Source organism: Leucoraja erinacea, chromosome 17 (assembly GCF_028641065.1).
Source record: "Leucoraja erinacea ecotype New England chromosome 17, Leri_hhj_1, whole genome shotgun sequence".
Lineage (NCBI taxonomy): Eukaryota > Metazoa > Chordata > Chondrichthyes > Rajiformes > Rajidae > Leucoraja > Leucoraja erinaceus.
Window position 1 is genome coordinate 43,557,204 of NC_073393.1, and position 13,685 is coordinate 43,570,888.

General features: G+C 46.3%; 1 protein-coding gene across 1 annotated transcript in view; it reads left to right on the plus strand.

Moving 5' to 3' along the window:
• The first annotated feature begins 3,516 nt into the window (after positions 1-3,516).
• Positions 3,517-13,685, plus strand: part of LOC129705477 (PH domain leucine-rich repeat-containing protein phosphatase 2-like) — a 159,437-nt gene continuing 149,268 nt past the window's right edge. The window contains exon 1 of the mRNA XM_055649067.1: positions 3,517-5,788. Coding sequence (XP_055505042.1) covers positions 5,570-5,788 — 219 coding nt within the window. The 5' untranslated portion in view covers positions 3,517-5,569. The remainder of the gene's footprint in view (positions 5,789-13,685) is intronic.

The following is a 13,685-nucleotide window of genomic DNA, read 5'->3' on the forward strand; positions in this document are numbered from 1 at the left end:
CCCACAATGTGCATACTAGCCCTCTGGAAACCAGTCCCTTCAGCCCACAACACCCATACTAGCACTCCAGAAAGCCCCCCGCTCTGGCCACCAATATTGGAATTGTTAGAGAGGTGGAATATTGCGTTTGGGGATCAATCCTCCCATGTGATGCTGGGACCCAACGTGTCCCACTTAGTCTAGTATAGATCTATTAGGCGTTGTCTCAAATTATTGTTTTTTTTTGTGAAATTCTGACTTGAATGAGAAGAGAGTAGTTGAGGACAGTCTGTATCATGGTCGAAGAGATGCTGGTTGGTTTAGGTTGTATAAAATTAGATAAAACTCCTGTGTTTGATCACATGTATTGAAGAACATTGTGGGAACACTAGAGAAGAAATTACAGGAGTCCTGGCTGAGACATAAGAGACGGATGGAGTATGATATGGGAGAAATGAGTGGTTATACCCATGGTTGTAAGATCAAAGATTACAATTCTGCCAAAAAAATTACATATCACTATTCAGAATGATCTTGGAGTGCAGATTCATGGACCAAAGTCAATCTGGAAATATAATAAAGAATTATGATGGCAAATAGTTGGTTTAGATTTTTTTGGGAAGTATAGAAGGTGTAAGCACAAAAGACACAGATGTTGGATGATGATCATTTGTTATCACTTACAGCTACCGTAATGAAGTGCATCGAGTGGTTGATTATGGCACAAATCTACTTTTGCCTCATAAATGATTTGGATCCACTTTAATTTGCCTATCGCAACAGCTGATGGTATTTCACTGCTCCGTAGCATCTGGATAACAGGGACTCGTACGTTAGGCTGTGGTTCATCAACAACAGCTCAATGGTCAATATAATCATCCTCTCCAAACATCATCAGGCTCCAAGACATGGGGCTCTGTACAACCATTTGTAATTGGATCCTTTACTTTCTCATCAGCAGACCTCAATCAGTGCAGATTGGTAGCAAGATTTATGGATAAGGGGGAAGTCTTTTAGGACTGAGGTGAGAAAAACATTTTTCACACAGAGAGTGGTGAATCTCTGGAATTCTCTGCCACAGAAGGTAGTTGAGGCCAGTTCATTGGTTATATTTAAGAGGGAGTTAGATGTGGCCCTTGTGGCTAAAGGGATCAGGGGGTATGGAGAGAAGGCAGGTACGGGATACTGAGTTGGATGATCAGCCATGATCATATTGAATGGCGGTGCAGGCTCGAAGGGCCGAATGGACTACTCCTGCACCCATTTTTTCTATGTTTCTATGTAAGATCACTTGCTCACTGACCATCAAACATAGTCATAGAGTAATACAGTCTGGAAACAGGTCCTTCGGCCTGACACGCCCACACCGGCCCTAGTCCCACTTGCCTGCACTTGGTCCATAACCCTCCAAACCTGTCCTATCCATGTACCTGCCCAACTGTTTCTGAAATGATGGGATAGTCCCAGCCTCAACTACCTCCTCTGGCAGCTTGTTTCATACACCCACCACCCTCTGTGTGAAAAAGTTATTCCTTGGATTCCTATACCCCTCGCAGTTTGAAGATAGTCACAAATGCTGGAGCATCTCATTGGGACAGGCAGCATCACTGGAGAGAAGAAATTGTGTCCCTCAGGGCTGTGAGTATAGCCTGTTGTCCTACTTTCTTTACACCCTTAACTGCCTGGTTAACCACAGATGCAATGTCATCTTAACCAGTAGCCTTGGATGAACCAGGAGATCCGTATTTTTCTGAGGACCACATCCCGGGCATTCAAGTCTGGTGTTGTAGAGGTATACAAGAAGTCCAGATATGACCTTGATAAGGCCATCAAAAAGGCTAAAAAGGACTTTGCTCTAAGCTGAAGGATAATGCGGATGTTTGACAATTGTGGTAGGGCTTGAATGACATCACTTCCTACAAGGCGAAATCAGGGGGCAGTTCACGTGACAGCGAAGCATCACTCCCTGACGAACTCAATACATTCCATGCATGCTTTGATAGGAAGATACTTGCCATGAATGTACTCTGTGACTGATCCTCCAAAATCCTTTCGGATTAAGAATATCAGATTCATTATGCAATGTTTGAAATATTCTCTTCCCATTTCTGTCCTAAGTGGCAAGTTCCTTATTTTGAGACATCGCACAAAGTGAACATCAATCCCCCAACGGTCTAGCGAAGCCCTGCAAGAAACCTCCATGCCACAACGAGATTATCTCACATTCCTCTGAACTGGAGTGTAGATCCAGTCTGCCTTGGCTCCCCTCGTATGACAAAAGTGCCATCTACTAAACATTTACTACATTCCCTCCATCACAGACATGTCATAGAATATACAACTCAGGGCAGCACACTGGCACAGCAGGTAGAGCCAGAGACACTGGTTCAATGCTGACCTCGGGTGCTGTCTGTGTGGAGCCTGCAACCGTATAGATCTCTTCTGGGTGCTCCGGTTTCCTCCCACATCCCAAAGGCCTGCTGCTTTGTAGGTTAATTGGTCTCTGTAAATTACCCCTAGTGTGCAGGGAGAGGATGCGAAAATGGGATAACGTAGAACCAGTGTGAATGGGTGATTGATGGTCGGCAGGACTCGGTGGGACAAAGTGTCTGCTTCCATGTATCATTCAATCCATCAATACAGCTCAGGAACAGGCTCTTCAGCACATAATGTCTATGCCGGACATGATGCCGGGTTAATCTAATCTTATATGCCTGCACATGATCCATATCCCTCCATCCCCTGGATATCGTATGCCTATCTACAAGCCTCTTACATGCACTATCACATCTGGCTCCACCACCCCTTGGACACATACCAGGCAACACTAGCCTGTGTAAAACATTTTCCCCTTGTAACTTAATGTTATGCCCTCGAGTTTAGAAATGCAGCATGGAAGCAGGCCCTTTGGCCATCCAAGGTCACAGCGACCAAGTTGCCCCATCTAAGCTAGTTCCATTTGCCCATATCTGTCTAACTATTCCTACCCATGAATCTGTGCAAGTGTCTTTTAAATGCTGTTACATTACCTGTCTCAACTACTTCCTCTGGCAACTGGTTCTCCGTGTGAAAAAGTTGCCTCTCAGGTTTGCCCTTCTTGCCCTTCTCATCTTAAACAAATATCCTCTTGTTTTTAATTTCCCCATCCTGGGTAAAGGTCTTTGTGCATTCACCCTATCTATTCCCCTCACAAATGTATACACCCCTATGAGATCAGCCCTCGGCCTCCTGCACTGCAACAAAGAAAGTCCTAACCTGTCCAACCTCTTCCCTATAGCTCCTGACAACATCCTCGTACATCGTCCAGTTTACCAGTTTAATGACATCCTTCCCATAGTAGGGTGACCAATTAACCTACAAACCCACACATCTTTGGAATGTGGGAGGAAACCGGAGTACCCGGACAAAACCCACGATCACTGGGTGAACATGCAAACTCCAGACAGTTAGCACCCCAGGTCAGTATCAAACTCTCATGTATGGCGCTGTAAAGCAGCAGCTCTACCAGCTGCGCGATTGTGCCGTTCTAAGAAAATACTCTTGCATTTACAATATCTATGCCTCATTGTTTTATATACTTCTATTATGTCTCTCTGGCATTCTGGAGAAAACAATCCAAGTCTGTCTAACCTGTCTTTATTGCTAATAACCTCTAATCCAAGCATTTTGGTAAACCTCTTCTGCTCCCTCTTCAAAGTGTCCACATCGTTCCTATGATGGGATGAACAGAACTGCACACAAATACAACCTAACTAAAGTCCTATAAAGCTGTACCATGACTTCCTGAATCTTATACTCAATGCCCTAGCCAAAGAAGGCAAGCATACCATAAGCCTTCTTTACCACTTTAACTGCTAATTTACTTGTGTTGCCACTTTAAGGAAGCTATGGACTTGGACCCCAAAATCTCTCAATACATTAATGCTGTTAAGGTTTTAATCATTAACTGTAGACTTTCCTCTTACATTCGATCTCCCTTTAGTCAGAGGGTGGTGAATCTGTGGAATTAATTGCCAAAGACGGCTGTGGAGGCCAAGTCATTGGGTATTTTTAATAAGCAGATTGACAGATTCTTGATTAGAAAGAGTGTCAGGGTTTTGGAGAGAAGGCAGGAGAATTGGGTTGAGAAGGAAAGATAGATCAATCATGATTGAATGGCCTTATTCTGCTCCTATAACTTGCGAACTTGAAGCATACCGCAATTTATTTTGACAGTCTACCTCACAGTTTGCACTCCTGCAATCGTGCTAGAAAGGGAGATGACAACTGTACATAATATTCCAGGTGAATATTCCAGTCTCACCATGCTGTATACAAATTGCTTGCAACATTTCTACTCTACAACTCAAATAAAACAATAAAGGCCTTTCTGATGTGTATGTCTGGTCTCATGAGTGTAAAACTCTGTGATTCCTACATTGGCCTCATCAGTCACCAGCATATCTTATTTTTACTTATGGTGCCTCATAATATGACATAGAATAGTCACAGTAAAAAAGGGAACATAGGTCTATGGACGTAAGTCATGCTTGAAACCAGGAGACAGCCAAAGAAAAGGCAGGGCTTGAAAAATAGTTACAAATATTACTCATTCACTCCTTAGAATTTGTTTTCTCAGTCTCTTGGTACATAGTAAAGCCATTATGCAGAGGTGATCATCCTCTTTGTAAAACTGCCTGACCATTCCTTCTATTTTTGAATTTTGTTAAATAGCATGTTTCCCATATCGAGTTATTTCAGATCATATGGATCAACTTTGATCATATACAACACCCATACCAGCAAGCCTATTGCGAAATTGTATAATTATTATATTTCAAATTCCACTCCAGTTCTGATTAGGGTTTTAGCTTTTCAATGACGCAATGTCTCGGGTTCCTCCACTGTCAGAGTGAGATCCAGCTCAAATTGGGGGAACAGCACCTCATATTTCGCTTGGGCAGTTTACACCCCAGCTGTATGAATATTGACTTCTCCATCTTCAAGTAACCCTTGCTTTCCCTCTCTCTCCATCCCTTCCACTTCCTAGTTCTCCGACCAGTCAGACTGTCCCCATTACATTTTATCTCTGTATGTTTTGTTGTCACCTTCTCCAAGCTAACACTGATCTATTCTACATTTGCCTTGATCCACATCCCCTTGACGTCTCGTTTTTTACACCTTAAACTTCCTTATCTCTGTCTCCCTCTCTCCTGACTCTCAATCTGAAGAAGGGTCACTATGCAAATGACGCAAGGGGCTGCTGAATAATGCATGAGGCATATGCAGATGAGGCTGTGGCGCGGACGGACGGAGGCGACGCGCCGCCTCTCCAGCACGAGTGACGCCGGCATCATGGCGGCGAGCACAGACTGAGCACGGCCACTAACCGCCTCACTCCCTCCCTCAGTCTCCCTCCCTCCTGCTGCAGTCCGGAGAAGCGTCCCCACACGAAACGTCGCTTGTTCATTTCTCTCCACTAATGCTGGCTTCCTCCAGCCGTTTGATATTTTGCTCCAGGTTCCAGCATCTGCAGAGTGTCTCTCTCTCTCGCTACCGCGCGCCCACTTGGCTCTATTTGATTTTGTTTTGGATGCGGCTCTAACTACAAATGGCTGAGGTGTCATCGTCAGCAGCGGACACGGAGGCGGCAAAGCCAGCGCTCTGGTCGGCAGCGCTGGGCGGCGATGTGGAGCCCAAGTGGCCGGTCGCAGACGGTGCGGCTGCCGGGCCGGTGGAGCCGCTGGAGCCGCTGTGTCCGCCAGCGAAGGCCGGGCCTGGCTGCAACCTCAGCTCGGCGGCTGCAGGGAGGCCAGTGCGCGTCTTAAAGGTAAAATGTATTATGGTGTAAATTGTTTACACTATTGTGGCAATGCAGCGGATTTGTGGTCTTTGAACAGAAAACGTAATGAAAATTCACGGTGACACTACATTTAATTGAACTGTTAATAGTTGGTTGAATACTGGAAATGTATATACTCTGTATTTACATTGGATACCATATTTCCAAATTAATTTTATTCTCATGTATTTTACGTATTGCATAAGCATTTATAAGATAGATTTAAGCTAAATACCGTTGTTTGCGCACTTTCACACCATGCTCGTAATGTGATCGAATGTCATGATTATAGAGTCATACAGCATGGAAACGGGCCCTTCAGACCATCTTGCCCAATGCCAGACAAGATTCCACATATACTCTTGTTTAGTTGGGTTATAGTTTAGAGATGCAGCGCGGAAACAGGCTCTTCGGCCCACCGAGTCCGCGCTGGCCAGCGATTACCCCGTATAGTTCAATCTGCCTACATTTGGCCCATATCACTAAACCTTTCCTATCCATGTACCTGTTCAAATATCTTTTATATCTCATAGTTCCCTCTAGCACCTTTTTCTACATATCCACCGTGTGGAAAAAATTGCCCTTCGGGTTCCTATTAAATCTTTCCCCTCTCACCTTAAACCTATGTCCTCTGCTTCTTGTTTCCCTTACTCTGGGTAAAATACTCTGCATTTACCCTATTTATTCCCTTCGAGTCAAGAGTGTTTTATTGTCATATGTCCCAGAAAGGACAATTAAATTCTTACTTGCTACAGCATAACAGAACATGTAAACACAGTACACACAGGAGAAAAAAAAAGTTCAGTGTGTGTATATATACACATTCACACATACTCAATAAATAAACAAATATAGTGCAATACTAATAATAGTTATATCTTGTATGCCACTACAAGACCACCCCTTATCCTCTTGCACTCTAAGGAATAAAGTCCTAAAGGGCCTGTCCCACTTGGGCGTCATTTGCGCGTCACGCAGGTGGCGGGCGAGGATTCTGAGATTCCCAAAATCCTGGGGCGCCGCGTGCTGCCGCGTGCTGCCGCGCATCACTGCCTTGGCCACCACGCCCCATGCATGCGTAATGCACGCCACGCACACGACACGCGCGCCTTACGACGCGTCGTGATGCGTAAATGATGTCGCGCAAATGACGCTCAAGTGGGACAGGCCCTTAAATTGCCCAATCTCTCACTGTAACTTAGGGCTCAAGTCCTGGGAACATTCTCATAAAACGTCTATGCATTGTTCCAGTTTCACCTGTGAAATTTGTAGGAACCATCAGTGGCCAGGTTATCTAATGTATTTAAAAAAAATATAACTGAGATGAGGAATATTACTGTTTTCAAAGTACTTTAGGAGAGCCTCCCCCCCCACTCTCCCCCCCCCCCCCCTCTCCCCTCCACTCTCCTACTCTCCTAAGTAAGGCATTATTGACTTGCGTTTGATGAAATTCAGCGAGCAAACGCGATAATTCCCGATATTTTGGACCTTTAAATCTCCACGGCAAATGTCGGCTGTTCACTTCCGCTGGATTGGCACCTTCAGCTCCCTCTTTAATTTACCTTAGTTTCTATCTTTTTTTCCCCCTGTAAATCTAGGTAGCTGTGCCTCACGGTCACCCCGACTGGCACAATAAATTGCAGATCAAAACCTGGCCGTTTTCTACGTTTTTAACGGGTGGGAAAGTGCGTGTTTTCCCATCCACTAACATGTACCGGAACTCTAGAATGTCCTCCACTTGAGATTTTTGGTCACGTGGTTGCGGATCTACGCTCCAGTGACCTTTAGTGAAATCACCCTATAGCATGGGTTGTAATTGCTATTGGCACAGAAACACTCTGGCTTCCCACATAATTTATCCATAACAAAATATACAGGTTGCAAGGAAATTTCTAAAGCCATTTTATGATAATACCTGTTAAAACCGACTTTACCCATCTGACAGCTTAAACATTACACTAACTGACAAGAGATGGCCAAAGGACATAACTGCAGCAAATGTTCTTTTGGTAATATGTTTAAAGCTGTCAAAGCAAATAATAACATTGGGAGTTAAAACACATTTAATTGCATTCCGTTATCAAACATAGTCAATGTTCGCTCTGAAGACCATGAAGCACAATAGGGTCAGGGGATGTGTGAATCAGTGCGGGGTGGATAGATGGCGGGGGTTGAGAAGGCAATCGGTGCGGAATGGATGGATTGAAGCAGCTGATTTAGTACGTGTTGGTTGGAGTATGTAAAATTGAGGGGAGAGCACGGGGGATCAGTACGGGGTGGATGGGGGGAGGGGTGGTCAGTACAGGATGAATAGGGGTAGACAAAAATGCTGGGGAAATTCAGCGGGTGAGGCAGCATCTAGGGAGCGAAGGAAATAGGCAACGTTTCGGGTCAAGACCCTTCTTCAGACTGATCCCCCCCCCCATTCTTCTTGAATGGGGGGGATCAGTACAGGATGGATGAGGGGGGGGAGGGATCAGCACAGGATGAATGGGGGGATCAGTACAGGATGAATGGGGGAGGGGAAGGGTCAGGACAGTGTGGATCGGAGGGTCTGTGCAAGACGAATGGGGGATCATTACAGGATGAATGAGGGGATCAGTATAGGATGAGTGGGGGATCAGTATAGGATGAATGAGGGGATCAGTACGGGATGAATGAGGGGATCAGTACAGGATGAATGGGGGATCAGTAAAAGATGGATGGGGAGATCACTACAGGATGGATGGGGGGGATTGGTGCAGGGTAAATGAAGGGTGGGTCAGTATGGGATGAATGGGTGGATAAGTGCAGAATGAATGAGGGGAGAAGTGCAGGATGGGTGGGAAGGGGGGTCAGTACAGGATGAATTGGGGGACCAGTGTAGGATGGATGGGGGGGGGGGGGGTGGCAGGAGAATCAATGCGAGGTGGGTAGGGTGATGAATAGATTGGGGGGGGGGTAGATGGGGAGGGGAGCACAGGGGATGTCAGTGAGGACTGAATAGAGGAGGGAATGGGGATCAGTGTGGGATGGAGAGGAGGCATCCCAGGATAAGAGGGGGTGGGGAGGGTGGAGCAGAGGAGGTGGGGAGGAAGAAAGTCATGCTCCTAGGACAACATCGCCACGCTGCCTTGGCCGTCCCTGTCCAACGCCAAAGTGCCACCGCCTCCCCTCCTCCACCAGCCGACAGGAAGGTGCGGGGCCGAGCGGTGCAGCAGCCCAAAGATCATATAGCTATAGGATCTTTGGTGCAGCTGGTTCAGACGTCGGAAGGAGACCTCCCTCTCCCTCTCCCTCTCCCTCTCCCTCTCCCCTCTCCCTCTCCCTCTCCCTCTCCCTCTCCCTCTCCCTCTCCTCTCTCCCTCTCCCTCTCCCTCTCCCTCTCCCTCTCCCTCTCCGCAGGGCGATTGCGGCCGCTGCTTGCAAATCCGCCAACGACGCTTTCAAAACAACCCCTCTCGCACGTCGAGGCCGGAGGGAGTGAGAGGGATGCCTCCTTCCACCCGGCGGGGTGCAGGAGGAGGTGGCAGTGGAGCCGCTGTCACAGCCGCTGCTGCCGCTGTTTGGGGCCCGTCATTCACTCCGACCTTTCGTCACCCCGCATCTAGTATCTTTGCCCCGCAATACAGCCACCGCCGACACGAAACGTCACGTTCCTATTCTCCAGAGATGCTGCCTGACCCACGGAGTTACTCCAGTTTTTTGTGTCTATCGGTATAATCCAGTATCTGCGTGTCAAGCTGGGCAAAATAACTCGGCATATAGGTTGCCCGGCGGCACTTTGGGTGGTCAATGGCACCCGGGCAATCGCTAATTTCGAGCCCTGCAATGATGGTCCAATTCTATACTGCCATCGTAGAGTCTGTCCTCACCTTCTCCATCATGGTCTGGTTTGGCTCAACCATCAAGAACGGCATCCAGAGGATGCAGCGAATCGTTCGATCAGCTGAGAAGGTTGTTGGCTGCAACCTCCCCCCCCCCCCCCCCCCCCCCCCCCTATTGACGAACTGTACACTGCAAGGGCCAGGAAGCGAGCGGGTAAGATCATCTCTGACCCCTCTCACCCTGGCCACAAACTCTTTGAATCACTTCCCTCTGGAAGGCGACTCCGGGCCGTCAAAGCCGCCACAGTGAGACATAAAAACAGCTTTTTTCCCCATGAGCAGTAGCTTTACTCAATAATCAAAAGTCTGCAGCCTCCTTTTGCTCTGGTATTTCATTTAATTCACATGTTTAAATTATAATGTTTTATTCTTAATGTTTTAATGTTTTGTTCTTAATGGTTTACTGTATGTCATGTTGTTACTTGCGAGTGGACCACCAAGGCAAATTCCTTGTATGTGTACTTGGCCAATAAACTTATTCATTCAAATTGTGGGGTGGGATGGAGCGAATAGGGGAATGGTAGTGGTATCAACCTGAAACGTCACCCAGAGATGCTGACTGTCCTACTGTGTTACTCCAGCATTTTGTATCTCTCTGTGACATTCTAAAATTAAATATCAAAATATGAAAGTCAGGAGGTTTTGTTGCAGTTCTTCATGCTTTCTTTTTGAGTTTATACAGACTTTAAGACTTTTGCCTTCCATCACAGTGAGGAGGTGCCTGGTGAACTCACTGTGGCGGATGTTAAATTTGTGTTTATTGTGTGTTTTTGTCATTTTTATTATATGTATGACTGCAAGGCAATTACATTTCGTTCAGACCGAAAGGTCTGAATGACAAAAATAAAATTCAATTCAATTCAATACAGATGTCATTTTCTCGCTTTGTGACAAACATATTAAAACTTATGTAAGTCAACAAGTTACCATTGATCAGAATCATTGTGTTGAAATTTTAACTCTGTTCCTTTCCACAGATGGTGACTGACCTGCTGAATATTTCCAGCATTTTCTGTTTGATTTCAGATGGCCATCTTCGTGTTTGGCTGCACCTGTCTGTGCGTAGAGCCAAAGCATGTGTGCACCAAGTGTCATCACCTGCTGAGGTTATACCTATACACGGTGTTACCTGCACCAATGCCGCAATGTCACAATCAGCTGGACCACCTGCACCACCCGTACTTTGTGAGAAAGGTTCTTCCAGACCAACACCTGTGATTATGTCCATTGGGCAATGGTTAGCACTGAACATCCTGCAGGAACTGCAGGACATGAACTCTGGATCCTTATGGGCGGTTACCTGAGCAGACTGTCCAGTTTGTCTGGCGAAATGGCTCACCACCAGAACTCATCAACAAGCAAGACTTTGCTTGACTGACTGAGAGGAGCCCTCCCAGTTAAATCCTTCTGTCTCCCTACTAATGCACATTGCCCTTGAGATTGCTCCTCTGGAGAGGAGATGGTTACCCACCTCTTTGCAGAGTGAGGATTTGCAAAAAAGGTCTGGAGAAGGATATAAGGGTCCTTGTCTTGGTTCATCCCTAACAGCTCCATAAGCGGATTTTCTGATTTACGGGCTGTTTCCAGGGACGCACTTGGACTTGGGCATCCAGTACTGCTGGAAGACCATCGAATTGGTGAAAGACACTCTATAATCTATGTGAAACTTGGTCTCCCAGTACAGTGAGATGTTTGTCAGGGAATATTGCAGGAGTAGGATCAGAGTAAAATTTATTTTTGAAAATACAAAGAAAAAACAGATTTTCTCCATCTGTAGAACTTTGCCATAATATTAACCTTTTATTTGCGTATCTAAGCGTTTATTTATTTAAAATTAATCCATTTGAGAATACCTTAAGAGTTATGGAAATGTGTATTGTCCATTGGTAACTTAAAATCTATACTATTACTAAAACTCTCATCTTGACCACTTCCGGTCTGCGTTGTAATTAAATTTGCGCAAAAACGATCCCCCACAGTGCTATGAATTTTTGCCACCTTAGTCACCATTGCTGCAAGTCAATTAAGTTTTGTTCCGATCGGTGAAATATTAGAAAAGTTATTGGTCTGTTGTTCAACTGGATGGCGATCCCCATTCCGACACCCGCTGTCAATCACCGGCCGCGAGAATAAAGCTGAAGGAGCGTAGTGAGCAAAGGGGCTGTGCTCTGTTCTGCGAGCGGGGTCAGTGCTCTGCGACCCCCGACCCCCCCCCCCCCCCCCTGTGCCTCGTCCCCCCCCCCCCCGACCCCCGACCCCCCCTCCCTCGCCCTCCCCGCCCCCTCCCCTCCCCCCCACCCCCCCCCCCCCCCCCCCACCCCCACCATCTCCCCCCCCCCCCCCCCCCCCCCACCTCTGCTGGAAGTTGACATTACTAATTGAATTACATTATGATAAGAGCACTAATGACACAGAAAGTTAGTTGAAAGTTGTATTTTCAGCTTAATGGGGAATGGTTTATAATTTTTCTCGGCACAATGACAGAGCAGCTGCATCACATCAACTTGGATTAGTTCCTGACCATGGGTGTGTCCATGTTGAGATTGCAAGCTGAGTTAATGGCATATGAGGTAGAATATAATCAATGGGACTTCTGGAAGATTAAGGAAGGGGGGGGGGGGGGTGGGGTTTGTTGGGACGTGATGCTCTGCTGGAAGTTGTCATGAACCAAATTGCGCCCTCTTGTGTTACAATATTTATTTAATTCTGACATATGTGGAATTTTGGACGTGATGGTGTAAACTGAAATGTACTACCGGGATTTGAACATGCAACAGTTCGGCCCACTATCTTTGTGTTGAACATGATGCCAAGTTAATCTGATTTTATCTGCTTATACGTGATCCATATCCCTCTATTCCTTGCACTTCCATGCCTCCATGTAAAGGCAGCACCTTCCAAGCACTCGCCACACACAGTAAAAAAAAAAACTTGCCCGCAAATCTCTGTTTAAATTTTGCCCCTCTCGCGTTTATAGCTCTGCCTTCTAATGTCGGACATTTCCACCCTAGGGGAAAAAAAGTGCCTGACGGTCTCCGCTAACTATGCCGCTCATAATTTTATATAATTCTATCAAGTCTCTCCTTAATCTCTGACATTCCAGAGAAAACAATTGAAGTTTGTCCAACATCTCCTTGTGGCTAAAACCCGCTAAACCAGACAGTATTCTGGTAAACCACCTCTGCACCCTCCAAATGCAGCCTAACTGAAGCCTTATTCAGTTGCATCATGACCTCCTGAATCTTTTACTCAATACCGCTACTAGGTCGGCACAGTGGCACAGAGTGGTAGAGTTGCTGACTTGCAGTGCTAGGGACCCGGGTTTGATCCCGACTACGGGTGCGACCTATACGGAGTTTGTACGTTCTCCCCGTGATCCCATGGGCTTTCTCTGAGATCTTCTGTTTCCTCCCACACTCCAAAGATGTACACTTTTGTATGCTAATTGGCTTGGAATAAGTATAAATTGTCCCTGGTGTGTGTAGGATAGTGTTAAGGGCCTGTCCCACCGGCGTATTTTAAGCGACATCATTTACGCGTCACGATGCACGCATGGCATGTTTTACGTGCGCGTGGCGAGGCGGCGTAGGCAGTGACGCGTGATAGCGCACGGCGCCCCAGGATTTTGGGATTCACAAAATCCTTGCACGCCACCTGCGATCCCTTTAATGTACAGGGATCGCTGGGACGAAGGAGCTGTATCTCTATACTAAACTAAACAATGAAGGCAAGCATTGTTTACGTCCTTATCTACTTGTGCTGCCACCTTCAGTGAACTATGAACTTGGGATTTAAGATCTCTCTACACTACACATCAATGTTGTTAAGGGTCTTGCCATTAACTCTTCCCTTTGCATTCAACTTCCAAAAATGCAACAGCTCACACTTGCTCAGATTAAGCGCAATCTGCCATTTCACCACAACTGATCTATATCCCGCAGTATCTTCTCAGTCTTCCTCGCTGACTTCAGCAACTCCAATTTTGGTGTCATCAGCAAACCTATTCACCAACCCATCTA